Here is a 27,535-nt window from a genome sequence, read left to right as displayed (position 1 = left end):
GAATAACTGGAATGAAAAGGCATCCCTCAGCTGAGTCTCAGGACTGAATGCCTTTGTGGTCCACGTGTGTGTTGGGGGAGGGGCGCCAGGAGAAGAGGGCTCTGGCTTCCGGCCAGAAGCCTTGCAGGAGGTGCGGGCGCTGAGGTTTGTTTCTCTGGGCCCTCTGGGCACTGTCTTGGGAGACAAAGAATTAGTGATTACACTGGGTCTTTTGGTCTGAGTTAAAAGTTGCCTTCGGCTGCTCTTCTGCTGAAAAATACTCAAAGCTTTCTTGGGGGGGGGGAATGGAGGGTGACACCAACTAAAAGCCAGCAATTGTTTCTTTTTTAATGGGGAGGAGATGGCTGGGAAAAGATAATGAAACTAATTTTTAAAACTCCAGGCAGCACCACGGATGCAAGCGCATTTTCAACAGAGCAAGCTTATCGCTCGGGGCACCATCTGAACAGCGGTGTCCTGATGCTCGGAGGATGCCCGGCTTTCTGGGGAAAAGCTCCAGGAAGATGAACTAGGGAGAAGGGAGTACACTAGGCACTGCTGGAGCTGCCTGGGTACTTGTGGTCCCGCGACTCCTGCCCAGCCGCCTGCAGCAGGGCGTGGAGTCCGAGGAGGCCTGCGGCGGCGCGGGGACCCTCCCTCCCAGCGGCGGGTGCGCTCACTCCCCACCCCCGGGCGGCGGATGGATATTACATTTTGTTTACCTCTCCCCGGCCGAGCCACCGAGTGGGAAAGCTAGCGCCCGAGCCGGGGGCCGGGAGCTGCCACAGTAGTGGCAGCGGCCGGAGGGCGCCGGGAGCTGCCCAGGGACTGGCAGCGGTGAGGTTGATTGATGGGCCCCCGGCTCAATGAGGGGGGCCCAGGCGGGGGCGGGGCGGGACCGGCTCTGGGCTGAGCCAGTCGCTGGTGCCGCAGGGGGAGACGGGGATGGGGGGGCGGAGGCTTTGTAGAAATGTGTCGGTGACATTGAATGGGGAGACCGAGCGCGAGCGAGGCGCGCGCGCGCACACACGCGCACACACGGCCCGGCTTGCTCCGAGATCCCCGGCCACGTAAGTAACTATTAATACCGTCTCGCCCAGAGATGCGGGCGTGCTGAGCTCGGGGATTGGCCTCGGGCACCTTCGGCCGTCCCTTTGAATTTTAAATACACGTTCCTCTTACCTCCGGGAGGGGGAAGACCAAAATTAAGAAGAGGAAAAGCCATCAGTTTTCTCCAAACAAACCCCGCCAGGCAATTTGGGTTGAGGGTAGGGGGAGACGGACTGGTGGCACATTATTCTAAGGCAAGATCCAGTGATCCAGCGAGAGAGGAACGGCGCCAGTTGACTGGGCTGGGGGTGCATCCCCTTCCAGTGCCGGGAGGACACCCCCCCACCACCCCCGAAAGCTCGTGCGGGGGAAATCGGAGACCATTGATCCACCCTCGTCTCTGCGTACACTTCTCGCTTTATTCGGAGGACGATCTGGAGCGCGAGCGAGCAGCGACAGCATGAGCCGGTGCTGACCTCCGCCCGGCGGGCCAAGCCCTGGGCTTTGTTGCGGTACCTGCGCCCGGCCCGCAACTCCTTGCCTAGCTTTTGCAATCTTTTGTTGGCAGCGCTGACCGCTCTAAGTTAAATGCTCCCTTGCTATTTTTTTTTTTTTTTTCCAGTCTGTTTGTTTAAATTTTGGAGAGCTCTTGAGATCTTGGAAAAGCCTCAGACGCCACCTACAGTTAAAACGTAGGTAACTACCCTCTCCGGCACCCCCCCTTCCACGCCCCCCACCCTTTCCACCAAAAAAGGGGGTGCAGCGCGGATTCTGTTTGCGGTGCGGCGTGAGCCGGTACCCGTGCTTATTTCCTTTTTGTTTGGTTTCTAACGCGCTGAGACCAAGCCGCCGCTGCGCGCTCCCCGAAGATTGCACAAACTACAGCAGGGCTCCTCCGCCCGGTTTGCGACTCGGAAGCCTGCGTGGGGATCGCTTCGGGTGACCCGGCGCTGCAGCTCCCCCACCTTAGCAATCTGGTTACTGGTCTAGACCCACGTTGGAAAAGAGAAAGAGAGAGAAACTAAAAGTGCGAAGATTCTGCGAATCGCTAGCTGCTGTGGGGTAACAAAAGGACCCGAGTTGCTTCCGACCGAGGACCCCCGGGAGCCGGGCTCGGAGCAGACAAGGTGCCCGGCGGCGCCCATCTGGGGGCTTCTAACTCTTTCTCCACGTAGCCCCCTTCCCATCCCCTCCCCTCTCGTTTCCTTTTAAAATCTGTGGCACGGAGGCGCCTGCAGCCGCACTCGCCAGCGACTCGTCTCTCCAGCGGGTTTTTTTGTTTGTCGAGTGCGATCCCCACACTCATGAACATACACAGGTCTACCCCCATCACAATAGCAAGATATGGGAGATCGCGGAACAAAACCCAGGATTTCGAAGAGTTGTCGTCTATAAGGTCCGCCGAACCCAGCCAGAGTTTTAGCCCGAACCTCGGCTCCCCGAGCCCGCCCGAGACTCCGAACTTGTCGCATTGCGTTTCTTGCATCGGGAAATACTTATTGTTGGAACCTCTGGAGGGAGACCACGTTTTTCGTGCCGTGCATCTGCACACTGGAGAGGAGCTGGTGTGCAAGGTAAAGAGCCCGGGGTTTGCTTTTGCTTTTTTTTTTTTTTTTTTTTTTTGTCTTTAAAAAAGATTTCCCCGGCCTTTTGGAAGGGGCGGGAGATCGCCAAGCCCTGCAGTTCGGGGGAGGGAGATTCGTGGGATAATTATCCGTGGTCCCTCGTTAAATGGGGTTATTTATTTATTTGTTCATGTTCGACTAGTTGGGAAGTTTTTAGAGCGATTCAGACAATGGGGCAGCCAGCGGCGGGGGCGTTTGGGGGGAGAGCCCGCGGCAGGGAGGACGGCGGGATTGCGCGGGGGCCACGGCCACGCGTGCTCCTAAAGGCTCGTGGAGCTAGTCTGCGCGAGCCAGGTCCCGCGGCTCCGGGATTTCTCCCTGGGTCTAGCCCCCTCCCCTTCCCACGCGGAGCAGGGAATCCCCCGCTCATTTTAAGGCACTGATGACTCGGTTCTTTTCGCAGCCATTGTTCTTAGCAGCGTGCAGGTGTTGAACCTTTGTTCCGTAGGTGCCCTTTAAACAAGACACACAAAGGTGTCCCCTCCTGCTGAGCCCAGGGGCCCAGCGCGGGGAGGGAGTTTACAAAGAGCTTCTTTCTGCTTGGAGCAGGGAAAGCTGGGTTGGGAGTGGAAGTCAGAAGACCCCCGGGGCTCACCTTTGGGTGTAGGAAATAGTAAATCCTTGGGGTCTTTTTCCGCTTATCGCCGTTTCTTATCTCCAGATCTCCGAGCCCGAACCCCCCTCGCCCCCGCTTCGCCTTCCCCTCTAACACACCTTTGCCTGCATGGTTTAGAGGCCAGCCTTTGGGGCCTCGGGGATTCGCAGTGCTAAGACAGAGATGGGCACTCTAGTTTCCTTTTCGTCTTTGATCCTGAACCGGTCTGTGTCTGTGCTGCCTGTCCGTGTGTCTTTGTGTGCGCCCACAGGGCTCCAAACAGGGGATAGTTGCCCCCCAAAATGAAGACGGTGGAGCATAGGGCTACTCGGGAATGGGACCCAGATCAAGAATTCATTGTCACTTAATTTTAGATTTGCTCACTGTTGGTTTTTCTTGGGGGGGGTGGTTAAGGAGGTATGAGGAGCAGGGACCCCCTACTGTCTTTGAAAGGGGCACTCTGCACAGCTGTGCCACAAATAAGGCATCACAGTCTTACCATCAACCACAGACTGCTTTGTGAACTTGCTCTCTTTCATAGGGGACTGGAGAATATTTCATTGTGAAAAATGGGTTTTGTGGAGTCTCCAGTCTTTTTTTGCAATTGTTCGGTTCAGACCTCAGGGGAAAATCAGACTCTTCAGATGCTGCTCTCTTGCTTGTACTGGGCATTTGGTATTTAGCATCTTCTCCAAGTTATTAAGACCCAGAGCAGCTCTTCCCAGTTAAAACCAAAATTCCGCAGGCTATTCAGAGCGCAGTTGAATTCTCAGAAGACCTACAACATTGTACAATAGTGTAGTCATCCTTTGAAATGAATGAATTCCACAGAACTGCCACTCTCATGAAATATGCACAATCACCCAGCAGCGGGTGTTTTCACTTCTTTTGCTCAACTTCCATACAGCATCTTAATATTTTTCAAAGGCTGGGGACGCTTTTAAGTACAGGGACTCTGCCGCCAAATTCTGCAGGAGCATCTCCGTTATTTCTTTGTTTCAAGGCAGAGGTGACTCTGGCCCCTGCCGTGTCTTTCTCCCTTTGGACTTTTCAAGACATTTCACTTTCAGCTGACCTTACAGTGTGATTCCTAGACTCGCTCTCTGGCCTGAAACTCTCCTTAATCTTCTGGTTTAGTTATTGCAAAGATTGAACCAGCCCCTCACCAATTACTATGTGGCTGCAAGTGGATTTAAGTGCAGTATCATTGTTCTGCTTGACAGAGGTCATCCCTTTAAGACGCAGCAGCTTCTGTTTGCCTGCCTTTTTTACCAGAGGTGAGGTGGGTGATTTCTTATGCAAGTGGAGTTGTGTATTTCCTGGGGAGCTCCAAGTGGTTTTATAAGGCTGCTTCTAAGAACTACCCTCACGTATAACTGTGGCCCCTTAGCTCACTGCAAGGCACAGTCAAATCCATGCATGAAATCGAGTTCTTTTGACATCATAGAGAATTCACGTCTCCTAGCTTTGTGCTGACCCAGGGAAAAAGACTTTGCAAAAACAGATCAGATGTGAAGATGCCACTGGCCGAGAACTCTATGGAGAATTCTGTAGGACACTGTTTGGGTGGGTGGGGGGCGGGGGGAAGAGACTGGATGGTCATTCAGCCAAAATAATCAAGCCTGTTTATTTTCTCCATGTGCCTACTTTAAGCTAGGTACATGAAGGAAGGGGGTTTAGGGGTTCCTTAGCTTATGGCTTTTATGGAAATACTTGTAGCTCCTGTGCAGATTGACACTGTAACTATCTTGGCAAATGCCCCCCCCCCTTTTTTTTTTCTGGCAAATGCTATTAATGATGGCTTAATCTCACTGCCTTATCTGAATTGTCACATTATATAACTAAGGCTCTAAATTAAACATTTAAAAGAAGCTGTCAACCAGGCTTATGGCTTGATTTCCCACTTGAAGGTGATGGTTTAAATACCAATCCAAGCCCATAAATGCCTGTTATAGCTACTAATAAAAGTTTGGTTCCTACCCATCTGGGAACCTGTAAGTACTTGCTTTTTTTTTTTTTTTATCTTTTCTTTTCTTTTTTCTTTCCATACTCTGTCCACCATCTTGGAATTTGGTCTCGTCTACAAAGGGTCTGGCTACATTTTGAAGCTGCCATGAATATATGTGTTTTTTTGTTTTTGTTTTTATTGCAGTGTCCATCCAGTTTTTCAGCAGTAGGACAGGCGACTAGACGAAAGGTGCTGAGCCAAAATCACCTTTTATTGTTTTTTCAAATGCAACTTGAAGCAGGAAGTATGGTAAAAATAATCGTAACTCCGTGAGCACTGGCGACAGAGCCTGCAGCCTGGTGCTTCAGATCACATCATCCTCGTTATATAACACGGGGTGTTTACATTAGCCACTGCAAAGCGTTTATGACTCTCTGTGAAATGTTCGAGGCTTTCCTGGGTTTCTGCTGCCTGCAGTCTGGGTGTTAAAGTTGACTCAGGCATTTCAGATTCCTAATTGAACGGACCTCTGAGGTCACTGCTGGCAGGTCCTCATTTGACAGTATCAGGGTGTGATTGTGGTCTCTGGAGACAGTGAAGTATTCATTCTTAAATTCTAGTTTATAGTGGCAGCAGCTGTGCCGTTTTCCTCAGATGCCTCATTACGGTTCATTCACAATGTTCCTTTGCTTCCTTGTCCAGGATTAGCACCAGCCCTACCGAGGTTCTCTCCAGCTCGGTTGGACTCACAGATTTTGTTTTTGTGGTTTTTGTTTTTGTGACGCTAAACGTGGCTTAACTCTTGGATTCTTCAGCGGCAGCCTGTGCCCCTGGGTAGGTTTGGGAAGGTCTGTGAATCCCCTGAAAACAAATCTTATGTTGGACGTGTGTTTTAGGAGGGGCCAGAATTTTTATCAGAGTCTCAAGTGGGATCTGGACCCCCCCCCAAAAAAAAGCCAAGCGTCTTCTAAGTCAGCATCTTCCGTTTTTGAAAAGGAGGGACTGTCTAGTGCTTTCTCCTCCTCATCCTGATTTTCGGCGGCGAAGCCAGGATTGGAGACTCACACTTGGTGAGGTCTGGGCCAGCGTTTCCGCCACCACACTGCAAAATGGTGATCCAGGGGAGTGTTGTTGTGACGGAAGAGATTTAGAAGGTAAATGATGGTGAACCAATAACATTCAGTATGTGGCGGTTCCAGCCGTCCTGGCCTTTGATGCTTCCCTGCACGGACTCCCCCGACGCCAGCCTGCCCCTCACTCCTGCAAACACCATCCTTCCCACATTCCCAGGCAGATAGTGAAGCCACATTGCAAAGCCAGAGATTTGCATTTCTGACTTAGCGGAAGATCTTGAAATGAATGAAAGCGTTTTCTTATAACCTCAGAAAATCTCTCTAGTGTTCATTCCTCTGAGGTCGGTTTCCCGAATGTATCGAGGGTGGATTTTCTTTCTAACTAACCCCGCAATGAGGTGGCATTTCACAGGCTCATTTTGATTCACAGAAAATCGTTGCATAACTGATTCATTGAGCTAGGTAGCTGTGGAGGGAAGAGAGAAAGGCGCCTGTCTGCTTTTCTAATAGGAAGGACTGCATCCTTTCCTAGCTCTGCCGCTGGGGGCTTGATTTCACTTGTTCTCTGAGCCTCGATTTCCACGTCTGTGAAAATGAAGGCATTCCGTTAGCTAACCTTGAGGCAAAGTCTATGCGTTTCATCTATTCATTGCTAGTATGGTGTATAAAGCTATACAGCCCAATTGCCCGGCACAAAATACGTTGTGTGCAGCTGCTCTAGTTGTTTAGTGTTGCTGTGTATGTATATTTTGTGAAGGTAAATAAGGCGTTGTCCCTGCAGCAGGGGAGGGGTCACTTTCTTGCAAATTTTGCCTTACTTCTTCTATAAACAGAGGCGATTGGGGTAGAGAGGAAAAAAATCATCAATCTTAACCATTTGGGTAGTGGGTTCCATCGTGCCAAGCACTCTGACCTTTGCTTCTCATAGACTCCTCCCAACCCTGTGAGTCAGTCATTTGTGCATCTTCCACAAGAGGCTTTGGAGGCCCAGAGAGGTCCAGCGACTGAGTCAATGCCACACAGCCGGTCAGAGGCAGGGCCGTTGTGGGTTGGGTCCGAGTTCAGCTGGCTTTTTGTCGACTCCCAAGCCTGCAACTGGGGGAGGCGTCCTGCGTCGGGGATTGGGTTGTATTTGAGGCCCCTCTGACTCTTGTCTTGCTGTGATCCCTGCCCTCTAGGTGTTTGACATCGGCTGCTACCAGGAGTCCCTGGCCCCCTGCTTCTGCCTGTCTGCTCACAGCAACATCAACCAAATCACCGAAATTATCCTGGGGGAGACCAAAGCCTATGTGTTCTTTGAGCGGAGCTATGGGGACATGCATTCCTTCGTGCGCACCTGCAAGAAGCTGAGGGAGGAGGAGGCGGCCAGACTGTTCTACCAGATCGCCTCGGCGGTGGCCCACTGCCACGACGGGGGGCTGGTGCTGCGCGATCTCAAGCTGCGCAAGTTTATCTTTAAGGACGAAGAAAGGTGAGTCTCCTCCTGGTTCAGGCCCCTGTGCTACGGCAGGCTGCTCAGGACAGCTTGCTGGAGAGGCCGGGATCGATGGTGTTTTGGGAGCACAGAAGGACATGGGGAGGTGACTCTTGCCATGTTCTAAGGGCCCTTGGGGAGCAACTCACTGCTGCTCTAAAGTCGTTATCGAATGCTCACGCGTGCCGGCGTGTTCTGTGACCTGGGAATTATTTCTGTTTTGGTGTCAGTGAACTCTGATGGTGGCTGCAAGGCAGTGTGGCATTTTCAGGGTGAATAAGGCAAGATTGTGAAAATCCAGAAATCCAGACTTCAAATGTTCTGGGCCTGGCATCCGTCATGTGTAATTCACGCCATCGCTCACTCTTTCAACCGCTCTTGCCTCAGTCTGTTCCTAAGTCTCGGTACTGAGCATCAGGATGCCTTAGCCGGTCCCCTGATGCACCAAGCAACTGTTATTGGCCCTACGTGCAGGTCTGTACTGGGTCCACTGGGAGCTGGGGGCTGGGATGTCAGTTCCAACTCGGACTTGGAGGATCAAGAAGGTTTTTCTAGGAGAGGTGATGTCGGAGCCAAGACGACTGTGTCACAGGCTTTCCTGTGACCTGCTTTCCAGGTGAGGAGGTTGCCCCTCCACGTGCATGGCAATGTGAAGGTCGCGGTTATTTTAGGAGACAGCTGCTCAGGATGCTGGGCATCTGGCCTTCATTCATGATTCTTCCATTAACTCATTACATTCTACTTAGCAGACCCCACGGGGGCCCTGCTTTCTTCTCCAGCTGACTTTGATTGTAAAAACTCTTTCAAGTTACTTTTTTTTCCCCCTTTTTAATAATGTGCCTTTTTAAGAGGAGTGGAAGCAACTGATGTATATTCATCGCTGCCTATTCCAAGAATTGTTCCAGGGCTCTACGTACAGGAAGCCACGGGTTTCTCACGCTGCCTTGGGCGTCCTCATCTCCTGATAGGAAGATGTTTCGTGACGTGGAGGTTCCATTGCCACAAAGCGATTAAGGACCATCGGAACGACAAGGCCAGGGACTGTCATTCACTCATTCGCTCACCAGACATTTCGGGAGTGCCTTGTATGCGTCTGGAACAGATCTTGCTATCAGGCCTTTCTGTCTTCCAGTTGATTGGTGATCTCTCCCAGGGGCCTGAGATATTTTTAGGCGACTGCTTCCAGAAGTCTGATGGTATCCAAATGGGAGAAGTCTAGTGGTGGCTGCTTTGGTTTTTCCATCTTCGTGGTTTGAGCTCACTGGGCAGTCCATGTCTGGGAAGCATTTGGGGATTAACCCGGGTAGGAGGTCCTGGGGTTACTTAACCCGGTGAAATAATTGCGTGAGCATTTATATCCCAGCTGAGTCTACAAAGTGCAAAGAACCCCTGGGTTTCCTGGACCCAGAGACGCTGGTTATTGTTCTATACTTTCTCCCATCGAGGCGTCTCAGAGGCGTCTGTGGTGGCTCATCTCTGTGTCTTTGACCGTGGGTGGCTTTTCACTTTATTACCAAACCCAAGAGGGTGGGGGGCCCTATTCTAAGATCCAGAGTGGGGTGATGGCTACTTCTGTTTCAGCTCAGGTGCGTCTGCCCGTGGAGCCTGGACACCTAGGTGCTCATCCTGTGTTTGCCTTTTCTCTTCTCTATGACTTGAAATTGGTCCCTTCGCCTTTGCCCTCAAGTTCCTTCCTCATCCTTTCCTTTCCTGGCTCTGTTATGATGGGCTGTAAGGTCTCTGTGAGTGACAGGATGAAGTATGTGCTACTTTGAACATTCTCATATGGAAAGATAGACATCTGACGTCTGACCTCAGCTGATAGTGACAGAGCTGTCTTCTTCACCCTTGAGAGTTCCACCTTCCTTGGCAGATCTAATAACTCTTAACTGCACAACTAAGATCCTACTCGAAAGTTACTGCTTAACGTACCGAATTCTCTCTGCACCTTGGAGAGGTGATTATGTCCATTTGGTCGATGGGGGCTCCAGAGTGCAGCATGGCGAAGTCCCAAAGTTACAGACACAAAATAAAACAGAAGTAAAGACAGATTCCTTGTTAGGTCAGCGCTCAGGAAATTCACTGGGCCACGATGGGGAGTCAGAACAATAACTGTCCCCTTTCATGGGGATTCAGAGTTTTAAACGTCATCTTTCCTTGTATCTCTTTTAAGAGGAGTTTCTGGCGTTGGTGAGAATGTGGGGTGGCCCCTCCAGTGTTAGCACAGCCATGGCAGGTACAGATTTGTGCAGGGACTCTCCGTGGGCTGCACATTTCCAGGTCACAGGATATGGAAGCAGGAATGGATGCTCGAGGGTCCATGCTGCCACCCTCTCGATTGGCATCCAGGAAGCAGGGGCCCAGAGGTGAGGGTGCTTTCCCCAGAGCCCAGAGCTGTCTGGGAGCAAAAACAGACTGAGCCTGGCCTCACTGTGGCTGGTGCAGGGCTTCGCCCTCAGTCCTGCTTGGCCTTTATGCGAAGATGTATGAGGTTGCTGACCAGTGTGTGGTGGCAGACCCAAAACCCTTGACATTGCAGGGGCTGGGGAAGAAACACCCACATAGAAGAAGCTTCCAGCACAAGGACTGTGGGGCTCTGATGCTCATTCTGGAGTGATGTTTGACCTAGACAGGTGAGCACGGCCCTTTCTAAAAAGAACTAGAAAGAAGTAGCTCAGGTGCATGTGAAACCAGGACGCTCTGCTGGAGCAAGCATGTCGAAGTTGCATCCTTTTTACCTTCCCAAAGCATTTTCCTTCTGAAAAAGGCCATGCAAGGGACAGGAAGGAGGCTGGCCATCCTCTGTTCCCGGGGTGTCTGAGCCCCTGCAGCCCCGCCTCCTGAGGGACCATTGGGGGAAGGAGAGCTCCCCATGCGATAGGCAAGGTGACTGGGCCACATAGGAGTGAGGTGACCTTGCTCAAGGTCTCACGGCCAGGCTGACAATGGAGCTGACCTAGAAATCCTGTCATTTCCCCTCAGAGCTCTTTCTCTGGCCTGAACCACCCCGAGGTCCTTGTAGACTTGCTGTTCCAAACATGACAAGTGTCTCTCTGGGCAGCTCCAAGAGAGGGTTGCTTTCCTTTTCAAGGACGTTCTAAATGTTTTCTCCAGTAACTAATAGACCTTTCTTTTTTTCCATCTTTTTTCACCCAACCATCTACTTTTAAGATGAATAATACTTCGTGGCCTTCTTTCTTTTCGTGTGGCTTTTAAACCTCTGGATTTCAGACTGGTGAGACTGGTTTTGTCACTCAGCATATTCTAGTTCCCAGGGGCCATGGAGTTTCATGACAGAATCTCTCCTGTATTTTCCCCGAGGGGGACAGGAATCAGGGGCCCGGGACCTCTTTGGGGACCCCCTGCTGGCTGCCCTCACTTTTGATCCGAATCAGTAAGACCTCAATCAATAGTTATTTGGGGAGTTCCCGTCGTGGCTCAGTGGTTAACGAATCCGACTAGGAACCATGAGGTTGCGGGTTCGGTCCCTGCCCTTGCTCAGTGGGTTAACGATCCGGCTTTGCCGTGAGCTGTGGTGTAGGTTGCAGACGCTGCTCGGATCCCGCGTTGCTGTGGCTCTGGCTTAGGCCGGTGGCTACAGCTCCGATTCAACCCCTAGCCTGGGAACCTCCATATGCCGTGGGAGCGGCCCAAGAAATAGCAACAACAACAACAACAGCAATAACAACAACAACAAAAGACAAAAAAAAAAAAAAATAGTTATTTGGACAAGCTTCCTCCTCTCCTGAAAACATTGAGGTGTGAGAAACAATGGGTTGAATTTCAAAGGCCTTTGACTCAGAGGTTAATGAACTGACTAGGATCCATGAGGATGTGGGTTCGATTCCTGGCCTCACTTGGTGGGTGAAGGATCCGTGAGCTGTGGGGTAGGTTGCAGATGAGGCACGGATCCTGAGTTGCTGTGGCTGTGGCATAGGCTGATGGTTACAGCTCAGATTGGACTCCTAGCCTGGGAACCTCCATATGCCGTGGGTGTGGCCCTAAAAAAAAAAAAAAAATCAGAGGCCTTTGAAAAGTTACAAGACATCATGGTGCCTGTATTCTGATTCTTGGTCCTATGGGAGGAAAAGCCTAGAAGAGACTTTTTGGAAGCACTGCTTTGTTAAGCTTCAAATCAGCAGATGCCTCTTTTGCACATCAGTCATCTCACTCAAGGATGTGCTTTTTGTTCCTTGATGATCTTGAAAATGATGGAAGGTGAAAGCATTCCATAGTAAAATTGGCTGGGCCCTCCCTGTTTCCGAAAGAGAGCTGCTTCTGTGCTGACTTCTTACGCATAGATGTTTGGTTCTGGACCCTCTGTAAGTCCTGCATCCATGGCCATCCCTGCAAAGATTTTTAACAACTGTCACACCTGAAGTCCAGTTTCCTACAAGTGGCTTTGCTGACATTACACGCAGATGACCCCTTGTTCTATTCAGACCTAATGCTGGGGCGCCTTCTGCCTCTGTGTTGCATCAGCAGCGACTTAGAGTCTTCTGCTCCTGTTTTGTTTATTTTGATTTTATTTGTTCTGTTTTATTTGAGCCAGATTCAAGTGCTGGCTCTACCACTTAGGAGCTACCTGATGAAGTCATTTCTTGCTTTGGAACTGCAGCTTCCAAAGCAGAAATCATCGTTGCATCACTGTAGGGGGTGGTCATGAGAGTGAAAGGAGGTGATGCCGTGACTCACGAGGCAGGGCAGGTACTCACTCAACAGCTGGTCCTCGAGTCATTGATAAAAGGGTCCCGTTATGTGGGAGCCGTTCCCAGGGCTCCGGACTTTCATGCAAATGCAGCCACCGTTTATGTGAAGGTGGGGCCCTTGTGAGGCTTTAAGCCATGGCCTCCTCTCTCTCTTTGGTTTTATTTTAATCGCTGGATCCGTGTCAGGAGGGCGACTGACAGGTCGGGGGCATGTGATGTCAAACTTGTAGCTCAGAAGTTGCCAGAAGGTCAATAGAAGGTGGACCCGAAGGTCGAGAAGACACGAAAGGGAGGCAGGGGCTGGGGGATCCTGCCCCCCCAGGCCTGGACCCTTGGCTGTGCTGTCCCCGAGCTGCTGCCTCTGCTCCCCCAGGGCGATGTTTCTGCAGGGCAGGGCCTCTGTCATTTTGTTTGTGTTTTGAGGAAGTTTAACCCCTACCCCGACTGAACTTGCCCTGGATCACACCCTCTGCATCCGCATTTCCAGGGGTAAAATCTGAGATGCTCTGTGCCAGTGGGAGGGGCCCCCTGTGGGCTCGGGCCCTGCATCTGAGAAAGGGCAGGGTCCACCTCTCCGAAAGGCGTGTCTGTGTCCTCCAGGCCCCCTCCCCCTGCTCTGGGATTGGACGGATCTGCCTGGTCAGCCCGTTCCTTGCGGCCCCTTGGTTCAGTCTAAGCCCCTCGGGACAAGGCTGGTTCCTCCCATGGAGAGTCAGTTACCTTCTGGATTCCTGTCTCTCCTTTCCACGTGCTGGTAAACTTAACTTTGACAAGTTACCCAACTTCTTCTGCCCCGTCGCCTCGTCGCCTCGTCATAACAGGAAGCCTGGCTTCATGAAATTAAATGAATTAATGGCAGTGAACCTGATGCTGGGCACACAGTCAGCCGTCAGCACACACGGGCTCCTGCTGTCCTGAGCCTCCCCTGCACTTTGTGTCTGGCCCTCTGGGGGACACGGGGCCAGCCTGCTGACTCAAGACGTGAAAAGCCCTTTAAAGCTGCTGCAACCCGGGGCTGCCATGGGGGGTCCCCTAAAAAAAAGAGGGGAGCATTTTTTCTATAGCAATGCCTGTATCCAGTCCCTGAATCCAGTTTGCCAGCTGGATTTCTCCTCTCCCTTGGGACAAGACTCCTTGCCGCCACCCCTTCCCCCATCCCTGTCCCCAGTCACTAGTTAGTGTTGACATGTCTTTGCACAGAAACACCCCATGTGAACTGAGACGACTGCTTCGGTACATGTTTCTTCTTTGGCTGGAAGATCTTTATCTCTTGACGTCACAGGTTTCATTTCCTCTGCTTTGTGGACCAGGGCCTGCTTCTGCAGGAGGGACGCTGGGGCTTTTGGTGGAGCAGATGCCCTCTGCCCAGGCACTGGACCTGCACCTCCCCGTGGGGTGAAGGCCTTTTCTCTCCCACACCGGGCGAGGTCAGTGCTCTCTCCCAGGTGTTAGACTCTACATTCTGGCTTCAGATCTTCAGTTTGTTCCTGCCTCTGTGGAGTCTCAATGTCTAACAAAGTACAAAGGGAGCAGGCGTGGGAGCCCTGGCCACCAGGCTCTGCTTTCTTTCATTAATAGCGGTTTATGCTAAGTCGTAGGCTCCTTGTATTTTGGGACAACGCTTTGCTGTTTTGCTTTGAAGGAGACAGAGCTGCTGAATTCTCTTATTTATGTGACGCGCCCTGATGCATGCCAGGCACTGCCCATCCTTAGGGAAAGCTCCCCTCCCCCCCACCCTTCTTCCCAGGATGCATCAGGGATCCCCTCCGGTGGTGCCCACACTGGCCTCTGTCACATCGTGTCTCCTGCTCTGTCCTTATGGTCCGTGTGCGTGGCCGTACTGTCCTCATCTGCTGGACTGGGAGCTCCCTGGGGTCAGAGGCTGCCTCATATGCCTCGTTCCTAAAACACAGTGGGCACTGAATGAATGAAAATCTCTTTGATTGAGTAGCAGCAGCTCAGATTGGATTCTGATGGCAGATGGAGAGAGGGGGCAAGTAGTGATAGCGTGGTTATCTCAGCCATCACCCAGCGTGGCAGCCCGAGGAGATGAAAACTTCGGAATCTCCCCCGTAGACACCTTTTTAAGGAGAACCATTTTCAAGGTTCCACATCAGTAGCAAATGAACCCCTCATGCATTTTGATTCAATGATTTATGCAAAAGTGACATTGTTTTCAAGACAACATTATGCATGTCTTTGGCAGGGACCATTTTATTTAGGAAGAGCTTCCAGTCACCATTAAAATTCCAAGCTATAAATAGACTAAATAGTAGGTATTCTTCAGCAGGATTTCTGGCTGGGCTCTTTACTATTTGGGATTAATAAATTAGCTGATGGGCTAGGCTGCCCCTCCTCGCCCCCCCCCATCCTAGGCAAATAGAGCAAAGGACGTGGCGGTGAGATTTTTTTTGATTCCTCCACTTGGCCATTGGACCGCGGCCCGCTTTCTGTGACGTGGGTTGGAGATAATGAACTTCAAGTATCCAGCACAGAGCCTGGTGCACTGCAGGGACTTAAAAAGCTAGCTGTCCTGACTGCTGTCTGTCATCACCTGTGGCTTTGCGCCTCGTACCCCAGCAACCTGGAGATTCATTTATTTGTCCAACAAATAGTTACGGAGCACCTGGTACGTGCCTGGCACTATTCTAGGTGCTGGAGATACTGCAGTGTCAGACGAGACAGAGACCCTGCTGTCACGGGACTTACGTTGTAGTGAGATTGTATCCAGGGTCCACCTCAGACCAGGCCTTGTTGTAACGACAGCACCTAAATGCACTGATTGAATCTGCATGAATTACCATATTTAAATTAAGCAGTTTACACCCAATAAACTGGTCCTGCTATTGTGGGTTTTTGTTTTGTTTTGTTTTGTTTTGGTCTTTTTGTCTATTTAGGGCTGCACCTGCAGCACCTGGAAGTTCCCAGGTTAGGGGTCTAATGGGAGCTCTAGCCGCCGGCCTATGCCAGAGCCACAGCAACACCAGATCCGAGCCGCATCTGGAACCTACACCAACAGCTCATCACGGCAATGCCAGATCCTTAACCCACTGAGCAAGGCTAGGGCTCAAACCCATGTCCTCTTGGATACTAGTCAGGTCCGTTAACCACTGAGCCATAACGGGAACTCCAAAAAGGGGATTTAAACCCAACTCTTTTATCTTTAATGTGCGTGGAAAATTGCACTTTGGAAAGATGAAGCCGCTGGCCGGGAAACAGCACAGCTGGGATGAGAAACCGAAGCCGACTCAAGCTCCCAGGTGTCGGGAGGGGAAGGTTCTTCCCAAGCCCTATAAGGTTTTAGTGACACCACCAAGAGCAGAACTGTCTTCTGACTCCCTGAACTTGTTCGGCGGGTGCCTGGGCCCTCTGGGGATGCCCCTGTGGCAGGGCTCTGCCAAGGAAAGCATCCTTGTCTGGCTCAGGGTGTGGACCGGCTGCTCTCAGAGCTTCTGGGGTTGGCGGGGTTGGAAGGACTGGCCTGAGCCTGGCCCCCACCCCACCAGTGGGGCATGGATACGAATGTTCCGGACCCCAAATCAGCCTCAGCAGCAAGGAGCTGCCCCTTGAGGGATGTGCCTGGCTCTCCCTGGAAGAATCTGGGTTGGGTGGGCCCTCGGGGCAGCCAGCGCTCTCTAGTGGGGGGTGGGGTGGGGGTGGGAGGTGACGGCCTGTGGGAGCTTTCCTGAGAGGCAGAATCCATTGATTTGCGGTGGGGGGTGACCAGGGATCAGGGCTCAGAGCAGGGGAGGAGAGGGGAATGGACTCTTGATGAGGAGGCTGGAGGCAGCTCGGTCGCTGTCCGGGTCTTCCCATCACGGGGGTGGGGTCCTCCTGCGGAGGTGGAGCGGCTTCCCCGTTCCCACCGGGGCCCTGATGAGTCGGGCAGGAACGTGCACCTGCCTGCCGAGCGCCCGGGCTCTTGCTTCCTGGCTCAGCAGCCAGTGCCGTGGAAACACTTGGGAGCTTGAGTCGGCTTCGGTTTCTCATCCCAGCTGTGCTGTTTCCCGGCCAGTGGCTCCATCCTTCCAAAATGCAGTTTTCAAGCACATCAAACTGGCGCAGGAACTTCCCCACCTCCCAGATCTTTGGCGCTCACCCTGCCCTGCAGTGGGGCCCTTACTGGTTTTACCTGCTGCTCTCTTGCTAATGGGTGAGCTGCTTGACCTAAGTGTTGGGTCTGTTCGCTGGATCTAAGGGACCTGGAGCATCGATTTGCTCTCAGAGGTGACTGTTGGAAAAGCTATGCACGCAGGAAACAGAGAATTACAGGAGGGATGATTTATTGAGCAGTTTTGCAGCCTGCGGCCTCCCAGTGGAGGCTGCCAGTTTAGCTTAACACAGCCCCTGGTGTTGGGACGGGTCTTTCCTCGGCCCCCTGGCGGTGGCCCCAACTGGGACTGTTGCTGGACAACTGGACTGGCAGCCAAGGGCAGCAAGGCCAGACCTGGCAGCAGCTGCCTTTTCTCCCTGGACCCTTAGCCTGCTTGGACCCACCCCACGGAAGGCCTTCAGTGCCTTCTGGATTCCACTGACCTCAGGCCACCGGACTTCCCATCCAGGCCAAACCCACTTGGTCTGGCTGAACTCCAGCCTGGCCTCACCCGGGCCCACCCTGTCCTGATCTCCTCCTGCTGAGAGGCCAGGGTGGGGTTTCAGGTCGAAAAGCAAAGCACGATTGGCTTGCGGATGCCGTTGTTTGTATTTTGGATGGAGCACCACAAAGCCTGGGTTTAGATCCCAGCTCTGCCACTCTTGCCAGGTGGCCTTAGACCAGTCACGTCTGCCTTCTCCACCTGAGTTTCTTCATCTAGTAAATGGGCAGGACCAGCTACCACCATCCAGCCCATGAACTGCAGCCATTAGGTCCTGTATCTGATGCGTTTGTGTGTGATGTGGTGCTGAATAAACCCGGGGCCATGTTTGTCTCCATAACTCTAGGATCTTCCTTTAAAAGTTTCTCTTTCAGGGGTTCCTGTCATGCCTCAGTGGTTAGCAAATCCTACTAGGATCCATGAGGTTGCACATTCGATCCCTGGCCTCGCTCAGTGGGTTAAGGATCCAGCGTGGCCATGAGCTGTGGTGTGGGTAGCAGATGCGGCTCAGATCCCACGTCGCTGTGGCTGTGGTGTAGGCCAGCAGCTGCAGCTCTGATTCAACCCCTAGCCTGGGAACTTCCATATGCCATGGGTGCAGCTCTAAAAACAAACAAAAAAAAAAAGTTTCTCTGTTTCTCTGTCTCTGACACCAAGTAATCTGTGATGTTGATGCCGCAGCTGTATTTTGGACAGGGCACCAGTGTTAGAATCTTCCTGATTTGCATCAGAGCTCAGTTTTTTTTTTAGTTACTCTAACCTTCATTCTCTGCCTCAGTTTCCTTATTTTTTTAGGAAGTTTGGACTTATAATATTTGCCTCTCCATTTTGTTATGGGAAGTAGACACACAGACTGAAAAAACGCCCAGCATTTGGTCAATGGTTAATTCATAATCCTTATTATTGTTGTTACTATAATTACTGTATCAATGTCAGGATGTTATGTAGGAAGTGGTGCAGTCCCTATAGCTTAAGAGTTAAAGAAAAGGTAAAATCAGGAAGTTTGAAGCCAGAAACGCCCTTTTCAGGCTGTGTACCATTGGTTCTCATTTGATGGAAGGGAAACTAAGGCTGGAAGAGCCTGTGGTCACTGCTGGATTTAGTGGCCCCTAGGGAGCCACGGATGCCTCTGCGAAGGGTGGGCAGGACATCACATAGGGTCCCGGCTTCCAAGGCCAGTGGGGTTGCTCCCTCCATGGGGGGTTGCAGGGAGTGGAACTGGCTCCTGCTGGTTCTGGCTTCCTCGCCTGGCTCAGGATCCACTGACACAAGGCCTGGCACTGGCCTGGCCCTGCACGTCGGGTCCAGGCTGCCCCTGATGTCAGCCTTGTTCATTAGAGGTTGAAAAGCAGACTGTCCCCCGGCTCTGCCTGGGACAGGTTACAAAGCCCAGGCAGGGATGCAGCCTGTCAGCCCAATCTATCCGCCCTGCTTGGGGCTCCTGGCTTAGGACTTTCTCCTCCTCCCAGAAGCTGCGAGAGATAAGCACTGTCATGGACAGTTTTTGGTCACACAAATCCTTGCCACTGTCCTCCCTTGTCACTCTGAGGAATCTCTAGTCTTCATGTACCGTCTCTAGTCTCACCGCCTCCAGGAAGCCCATCCTGATTCCTTTCGCTAGTACTGAATAATGTGAGCAGGAGTGAGCTGGGCACATATCTGGAGGAAGAACATTCTAGGCAGGGGAAAAGAAAAACAAGTGCAAAGGGCCTGGGGAGGAACCCGGGGACAGAATTCATATCCATTTCATTCTGCCTAAGGCTCGTTCACCTCTTCCTCCAGGCTTCAGGGCTGAAGGTTGAGCCTTGTCTTAATAACATCAATTCGGGGTTCCCCCATTTTTTGTATAGATTTACTCTCCAGGGTCTTGGATAGATACTCTACTTGCATTGTTTGGTTTAATCTTCACGGAAACCAAGGTGATGGGTGAGACGTGTCGCGGCTGCCTCTCCCGTGTGTAGTCGAAATGCCCACACGATTCGTGGGATGTATGAATTACTAGGGCCACCGACGCTCCTGTTGATTTCTCTGAAAATTGATTCCTCTGCCTGGAAATCGCTAAGCCCCAGACTGATCAGGGGCATCGGGAGCGGAAAGACTTGTTCATTCCCTTCCTCCCGTCCTGGCAGGTGTAGGCGCTCGGCCAGGCACCCCTGAAGGCCCCTGACACCTTCCGGACAGAATGGTCCTGCAGTTGGGTAGCACGTCCATCCATGGGGACTGGGGCTGGAGCTCCAGCCTGGCTCAGGTCCCCGAGCTGTGTGCACCCCGGAAGGTCTTTGTTGAAAGACGTAATCCAGACCGCTTGCCTCGACCCTTGCCTGGGACTGATGTAAACAAGCTCAGGATGTTCCCAGAGGGGCGCAAGGTCAGAAGAATGCCTGGAGTGCTGTTTCCGCCCCATCCTTTTCCAGGCTTCTCTCCCCCTCCGCCCCTCCCCTGCCTGGGAGGCCCGCCCAGAAGCAGCCAGCTCCCTCATCCTGGGCGGCTAGGGTGCCACCCGCCAGGCGGGGGCCTGGCTGACGCAGCCAGCCTGGCCTGGTTTCCTCCAGCAGGTGCTCAGGTGGGTGGGGATGGGCCTAAGCCCTCAGCCTAGAGAGAGGTAAGCCCTCAGCCCCTAACAAGTCTTCCCAGCCAGATGAGCTACCAACCTCTCTGAGTACTGGACTCAGTGTCCACATGAAGGAGTAACAATTCCTTGCCTTGGAAGTTGATTTTATTTATTTATTTATTTATTGTCTTTTTAGGGCTGCTCCTGCGGCATATGGAGGTTCCCAGGCTAGGGGTCGAGTTGGACCTGTAGATGCCGGCCTACACCACAGCCACAGCAACACGGGATCCAAGAGGAGTCTGCAACTGACACCACAGCTCATGGCAATGCCGGATCCTTAACCCACTGAGCAAGGCCAGGGATGGAACCCACATCCTCATGGATACTGGTCAGGTTCTTAACCTGCTGAGCCCCAGTGGGAACTCTGATTTTATAAATTTTAAAGAGAAAATCTCTGTGGATACTTAACGCATGCTTAAGTATATAGACAGTGTATGATACAGGGTGCTTGGGCATTGCCAAAAGCCAGACCATGAACCCAGGTCTCTGACTGACTCTGAACTGGCCTGGTTTTCCTGGCACTGAACCCGGTGTGACCAGCAGATCCAGACCCTCCCCGCCGCCGCCGAGAGCTCAGCCTCTGAAGGGACGAGGACCGAGTGGCAGATGGATCGGCTTAGGGGCAGCAGAAGTCAGCAGCATGAGTGGTGGGTTTTTGGTTTTGTTTTTTAAATCTCACTCTCAAATTCATGAAGTATTTATGTAGCTCCTGAGCTCTTGTCTTGATCTGAAGGAGGAGAGCGGTGAATTCTGGTGAAGGGGGTGGGGGTTGATTGACAAGGTAGAGATCTTGGCCATTTTCCAAGGCCTCTCTCTGTCTCTGATCCGGAGAAGGGTTCCAGAAGAGCGTTGTGCATGGAAGGGAGGTCGCTGCTGCCTGGATGGGAGCGGGTGGGGGGTTACAGGGTGAAGGAGAAAGCCAGCACCTGGAAGGGGCTAAGAGTGAAAAAGGGCTTTAGAATTGGCTTAGCACAAAGAGCTCGAAGTGGTGAAGTCTGTCCCGTGAAAGGTCCTGGAAGCCACCTCTCCCTCCCGCCGCGCTGTCCGCGGCAGAACAGGCACCTGAGATGCTCTGACTGCCAGAGCCTTCACCGGCCCTCCATGCAATGCTAGGAAGTTTAATTCCTTTACCCAGAGCAGGGCCAGATGTTCCTTTAAAGAATGAGCCCACTGACTGACTGTCCCCTACTTTTGGATTGCGTGCCTGCCGGGTGGTGCTGGGTGCCAGTCTAGGGGCTGGAGGTACCGCCAGAAATGCCAGTGGTGTTCTCTACATTCCGAGTGACCTGGGCCACCTGCCCACGAGCCCCTGGAGGTGGGGAATGAGGCGATGCCCCTGCAATGACCAGCGGCATCTTGATACATGGAACCGACCTGCGGAACCGGGTCAATGTCAATGTCAGTAGGCCAGGCCGGGATGGGGGACCGGGGGGGGGCGCTCCTTTGTGTAGGCAAGGACTCTTTAATAAGGTGCATTTGAGCAGAGCCCTGGCAAAAGTGAGCGGTTCGCATATCTGGAGGAAGAATCTTCCTGGGCAGTGGCGGGGGCGGGGGGCTGGCTCGTGCAGCGGCCCGGGAAGGGCTGTGGTTAGTCAGTGTGTGTGAGGAACCGTTGCAGAGGCAGGATCGGAAGCGAGGGAGTGGGGCTGAAGCATGGTCACCCCACAGCCTCTGCAGAGGACAGCACCCCCCCCCTCCCCCCCGGCACTTGGATGATTGGATGAGCTGAGATAGCGCCCGAGGGTCTTGGCGGAGAAACCCAGCCCCAAACCCAGCCCTCTGCCTCCAAGTCTCCTTCCACTGGACCATGTTGCCTTATCACACAGGTGTGAGGCCTTGTTGTTGAGGCTCCCACCGCTGTAATTATTCCCCTAGCTTCTCTGCTGCCAAGACAGTGAACTCGGAGGTGAGGCGCCTGGCTGGTCCTGAAGCTGGGCGGGAGCGGCGGCTGCTGCTGAGGGGGGTGGGAACTGCGGAGAGAACCCCTCCCGGCCGCCTGTGGGTTTCCCTGACTCACCTCCAGTCTCTGAACAGCTAGTGAGGCCGGAGGAGGTCAGCTCCACCTGCCACCTTCGATTAGAAGCAGCAGAAGGGAGATTTGTTTTTAATCTGCTCAATTCCAGCTTAGCACATCCAGACTCTTCCTGTTTTTACAGATCAGGACTGAAGGGGGAGAGAAGGGCACGTACATTATGGATTATAATAGAATATGGGTGAGCAGATAAAAAGACGTGTTGCTATATATTCCAGAATCCCAGAATGTTAAAACTGGCAGAGACCTAAAGACTGCCTTGTCCAGATGGATGCATAACTTAATGCTACTGAAATGTACACTTAAAAATGGTTAGGATGGTAAATTGTATCTTCTGTATATTGTACCACAATAAAAAAAATGTTTAGTTAAAAAAAAAAAAAGGCTGCCTTGTTCAACACTCCGCTTTAAGACCCAGAACAGAGAGGTTTAGTGACTCCCTCACAGCCACACAGCAGGTAAGAGATGTAGTCTGGCCTGGAGTCTGCTTTCTGAGCTCCTAGCCCAGCACCTTTATCCAGTGACCACAGCTATTTCTTGCTGCCTGATGGAAGTGAGGGCAGGGAGGTTGTCTCCCCTTGGTGTTTGAAACTCCTGTGATCCAAACACGGGGTCTTGGGATCAGCCCAGGGTTCATCAGACCTTTTGATCTGGAGAACTCGCAGCCGTTCTCCTTGGAGTGACCTGAGGCTCGCCTCCCGTCTGTGGCTCTCTGAGGAGCCCTGGTGACCGCCCTGAAAGGCTAAGAGCTGCAGTTGGAGAAAGAAAGAGAAACGGCAGTGGGTGGACCCGCGTCACAAGCTCTGACTTAGGACTAAAGCCTTGCCGTGCTTTCTCTAAACACTTTTCTGCTCTCTGCTCCTTTGAGCCTCCTGACACCTCAGGGCAGCAGGGCCCAGGGTGGATGTTTTGATGGGTACTTTTGAGATGAAGGGACCAACTGCCGTGAGTGAAATGGGCCTTGTAGGATCTCCTTGGCACTATCCACGTGGTCCTGATTCCAGCCCCTCCCCCTGTCCCCTGTCACCTTGGTGGCAGGCCTTCGTCAGGGTGATGGAATGTGGCTGACTTGCCTGGGCCTGAGAACCATGGCCCTTGGTGGTGGCGGCGTTCTGGCCGGGGACCGGCAGGAGGATGTCGGTGCTAAGCACTGGAAGGTCATCACGCCTCACTTGCCACTCAGAGACCGTAGGGCAGGGATGCAGGTGGGTCTCAGGAGGTCCTGGGCTAAGGAGGGAATGCTGGCTGGGCCTGGGGCTCTGAACACTTAGTCATTTTGTGCTCGGTGATGGTATCAAGCCCTTGTGCATACAGATGCGTGTGAGGGTCCAGGCGCTTGGAGTTTCATACAGAATTCCTCCACCTCTGTTCTTCCCCCTTGTACCCAGGAGAGTCCTGCCTCCCTGTCAGCCAGCTTAGTGGTCCTTTGATGGTCAGGGGAAGATTCACACACACACACACACACACACACACACACACACACACACACGGCCTTGCACCCACGTGAGACATCAGAACCGCATGTGTGTTGGCATTGGTGGAGGGCCCAGGCAACCGAAGTCACGTGTGTCCCAGGTCAAGGACCAGACCCTGGAGTGTGATGCCCAGGACAGGAGGTGACTTCAGGAAATTTTGGAAAGAAGCTGAGGATGACTGTGGAAGGGCGGGGTGGTGGGATGCGCGTCTGAGCAAACATTCCCTGGCCCTGCTTGTGTCCTAAGAGAGGCAGCTTGCGGTAGTGGAAGGAGCAAGCTGGTTGCCTTAGAAAGACGTGAGGTCACGTTTTCTCTATTTCCGGACTAGGAGGCTTTGGGCAGCTTTCTCAAACTCACTGAGCCTCAATGTTCTGATCTGTAAAATGGGATAGTAAAATCCCCCACAACTAACAAAAGGACTGTTGTGAAGCCCAAACACCCTCGAGGGGCAGGTCCTTGCTCCTGCATTGTGTTGTGTTAGCCACAAGAGTGCCAGGAGTTCTGGACAGAGCTCCCGTGGGCTTCCCAGCTGGCCAGATCCGAGTTCAGATCTCACGAATCTCCATCATCACACAGATGACTTTAACAACGTTACTAAGCTCTTGGTGTGATTCCTTGATGAAGGTTGAGTCCCCCAGTAGATCATAAGTTCCATGCAGGGTCTTTGCCAGTCTTGTCTACTCCTGGGTCCTTAACGCCGGGAATAGGGTCTGGCACCTCGAAGGCACCCAGTAAGGAGTGCGTGGCTGGTCCAGTGAATGCGTGAATGGATGGATGACGCGATGGGCAACAGAGCGAGAGCTGTGATGCGATGGTGGGATTCCTGGCTCACGTCCTCCTCCCTTTCTTGCAGGACTCGGGTCAAGCTGGAGAGCTTGGAAGATGCCTACATTCTACGAGGAGACGATGACTCCCTCTCTGACAAACACGGCTGCCCGGCGTACGTCAGCCCGGAGATCTTGAACACCAGCGGCAGCTACTCGGGCAAGGCGGCTGATGTGTGGAGCCTGGGCGTGATGCTGTACACCATGCTGGTCGGGCGGTACCCTTTCCATGACATTGAGCCCAGCTCCCTCTTCAGCAAGATCCGGCGCGGCCAGTTCAACATTCCAGAGACCCTGTCGCCCAAGGCCAAGTGCCTCATCCGAAGCATCCTGCGGCGGGAGCCCTCAGAGAGGCTGACCTCGCAGGAGATTCTGGACCATCCTTGGTTTTCTACAGATTTTAGCGTCTCGAATTCAGGATATGGTGCTAAGGAAGCGTCTGATCAGCTGGTGCCGGATGTCAACATGGAAGAGAACTTGGACCCTTTCTTTAACTGAGCTCACGCCCCACAGAGACTGAGCAGGTACCAGGAGCGAGAGAGGGCAGCAGAGAGGGGTTCTTCCAGGGAACACATGTCGCCTGGCTTGGTAGCAAGAAAGACACTGACATTCACAGGCTTCTTGGTTCAAAGAGGGAAAACTGTCAAGGAGCTGACTGAACGTGTAGCATGGGGGCCAGAGGTGCGGGCTGGGGGCGGGCTCCGGGCTCCGGTGGGATGCAGGAGCCCCCTGGCTCTTGCCTGATGGAGCCCCTCCCCCGCCCTCCAGGAACCCCCCCCCCCGTCAGTTGGGCCGCTTCCGCCTCTCCCACTTTTCATTTTGTTCCAAAATAGTTGCAGATCCTGACAGAATCAAAACTCTGCCTCAAAACACACATCTTGGCATCGCACTGTTAGCATTTAACTTCTTGTCATGATTCAGGGAAGGTACCATTGGCCAAGGGTTTTTTGGTTTTTTTTTTCTTTTTTTTTTTCTTTTTAAACAAGCCAACCACCTATCTATAATTCAAGGGGTTCATTTAAAAAAAAAAATTCGGTGCACACAGACTGAAATGAAACCTGGGTGCTAAACTAAAAGAAAATAAAAGTCCAGTTTGTGTCTCTTAATTGCACTCTTCCACTCATTTCTTCTAAATCAGCTATTGAATATCCTGGTCAGGAAATGGCATGTTAATGCTTTACTCCCTGAAGGGGAAAAAAAAAAATCTCTCCTTTAACCCACTATTCTGTTTTGTGTCAACTGGTGTGGCAGGAAGCTATTAGAAGGCAAATTGCCAGATGCATGATTGCTATCATAGTTTAAAGAAAGGAAGACGAAAGGAAAAGAGAAATTCGACTCCTTGATTTTTTTTTTTCCCGTGTGAGTGATGAGGGCTGTGTTACAGGCGTGTCTCTTTGCTGAGACCATAGCCATGGGGTGAGATACCGGAAGCTCTTGGAGTCTGAAGCTTTTGCAACACTCTGGTCTCAACTAAACATTTTGTTTTATCGGAACGTTGTTTTATTGAAAACTCGTGAAACGAAGCAGGTTGTCCCACATGTATAAAATACAGGGCAGCTATTTAGTTTTCTTTACCAAGTATGATTCTTTTGGCTTGGAAAAGGCCCTTTGGTCTGGACAAAAAACCCTCCATTAGAGACAAGCGAGGAAAGGAAAAATAAGCTGAAAGCTAGGATGATAGAAATACAAACAGCTCTCTATCCCAATACGCACCTTTGTATTTTCAAGAACTCTTCTATTTATTAAGGAAAAATGTCACATTGTGATGTATTAAGCCAGTACTTCAATTACGGGTTGACTTGGGATAACATGTTACATGCTGTAGTTAACATTTATATATATTTTTTCCTTGTTCGAGTATTTCTGTCCCTGAAATAACCTTTTATTTGGCTTTTCTAGATAGCTTGATTTGATTTTGAGTGGCAAATGTTTTCCTTTTTTTTTTTTTTTTTTAAATGGCTTTTCTATTGCTGTATGATACAGAACTCTTTTTGGCATCAATATTTGTGTTTCCAGTACCTCAGTTGTTTGGACTTTACTGCCTGTATACGTTTTGTGAAATGGTCATGTTTTTGGGTAGGTGACACGTGGACTCTAGTATGTAAATGTTACTTGAATCTGTGCTTCATTATAGTCCGTGGCATGTATGTTCAGACCTTGGATGCTTTACGCCGACTTAGCAGGAGCCCCGCCTGATGTTCCCAGGAGGGCGGCCTAACCTTTCATTGTCAGGAGACAAGGAGGCCATGGATGTGCTCTTGATTCTATTTTGATCATGGGAGAGACAAAGGAGAGAGGTTTTCTTTCTTTCTTTCTTTCTTTCTTTAACATACTGAAGATGGTGCTGCGTCAAGAAGGACCTGTTTTTCTTCCCTCTCCCTTCTTTTTGGAGTACCCTGTAGGAGGAAAGATGGATGACATGCATGGTGGGAATCTGTGGCCTCTGGTGCTTTGTCCTGTATTTGGTTTAATGTTTTTGTCCTAATCTCTTCAATCAATAAAATTGTGCGTATTTAACTAAACTCGTGGGGTCTGGCAAGTGATGATTTTTGGCCATCAGGGGCTTGGGGCCTCCTCACACCAAGCAGGAACGCCTGAATTCTCTGAGATCATCACCCTCTTAGTAGAGTGAACCACTACTCCTGTTCAGCCAAAGCCAAAGCTCCCTTCCGGCGTGTTTGGGCACGCGCGGCCGGCGGACGCGGAAGTACTATCTCACGAAATCCACACCTTCGGAGGTCTGAGTTACATTCCTATTGCAGACTAGGAATCAGCCCGGAAGTTTACATCTCTTGCCTGAAACCACCTTCAGGGGAGTCAGGAACAGACCCCAAATCTGCTGAATCCCAACCCAAGCTGGCTACGCTTAAGATTTCCAAGCCCAGAATTTCCCAAGGCGAATGTCACAGTAGCTCTGGGGTAGCCAGGCTTACGTGGTCCTCAAGGGATGCAGGATTCTACACGATTCCCCAGAAAAAGCATCTGCCGCAAACCTGATTGGAAACCTCCAAAGTGGAGACCACTCTACTCAGAGAAATGCAGTGTCCACCCAGCAGCCCTCTGCTCGGTCATAGATTCGAGGAGTGACAGAGCAAGCCCACCCACAGTGCATCTCATTAAATAACTGTCCCTCCAGCCCACGGAGGGTCGGCTCAATTCTGAAAGCTTTATTCCGGCCTGCTCTGTCACTTCAGGGCAGGCTGGGAAAAGAGGCACAGAAACAGAAAAAAACCAGTGGGCAGAATGGAGCGGTGGGGAAAATGCAGGTTCATGGATGCCCGGAGGATGGGCAGCTCACCTGTCTAGGTCTGTCAGGTGGTGTCCTGGGAGGGGTGGCCACGGAATCAGTCCGGAAGGAAATGGCTTTGGGTGATGACGGAGGAGAAGAGCAGTATTCTAAGCAGAGGGAACCGCGTGAGAGAAGAATCTAGAATCTTGCCCAAGTGACCGTCCTCAGTGCCAAGCTGTGGATGGAGCTCATGAAAGTCCTTGCAAATTTGTGATTTGTGGCATTTGAGGGGATGTGGCCGAAGCAAAGGCTTTCT

The 27,535-nt window shown here is 51.9% G+C and overlaps 1 protein-coding gene across 2 annotated transcripts; it reads left to right on the top strand.

Annotated features, from left to right (window-relative positions):
- Positions 936 to 26,512, top strand: TRIB2 (tribbles pseudokinase 2). Of its 2 annotated transcripts, XM_021087824.1 has the most exons (4): positions 936 to 1,049; positions 1,652 to 2,603; positions 7,449 to 7,741; positions 24,020 to 26,512. In XM_021087824.1, the coding sequence occupies exons 2-4, from the start codon at positions 2,334 to 2,336 to the stop codon at positions 24,486 to 24,488; spliced, it is 1,032 nt and encodes a 343-aa protein (XP_020943483.1). In that variant the 5' UTR covers positions 936 to 1,049; positions 1,652 to 2,333; the 3' UTR covers positions 24,489 to 26,512. The 2 variants fall into 2 exon arrangements, with proteins under 2 accessions (XP_020943483.1, XP_013851794.2); XM_013996340.2 differs by having other exon boundaries at positions 951 to 2,603.

The sequence above is a fragment of the Sus scrofa genome, chromosome 3, assembly GCF_000003025.6.
Source record: "Sus scrofa isolate TJ Tabasco breed Duroc chromosome 3, Sscrofa11.1, whole genome shotgun sequence".
In the NCBI taxonomy this organism is placed as follows: domain Eukaryota; kingdom Metazoa; phylum Chordata; class Mammalia; order Artiodactyla; family Suidae; genus Sus; species Sus scrofa.
The sequence above is the reverse complement of the archived record's forward strand: the minus strand, read 5'-3'. Positions and strand labels throughout refer to the sequence as shown.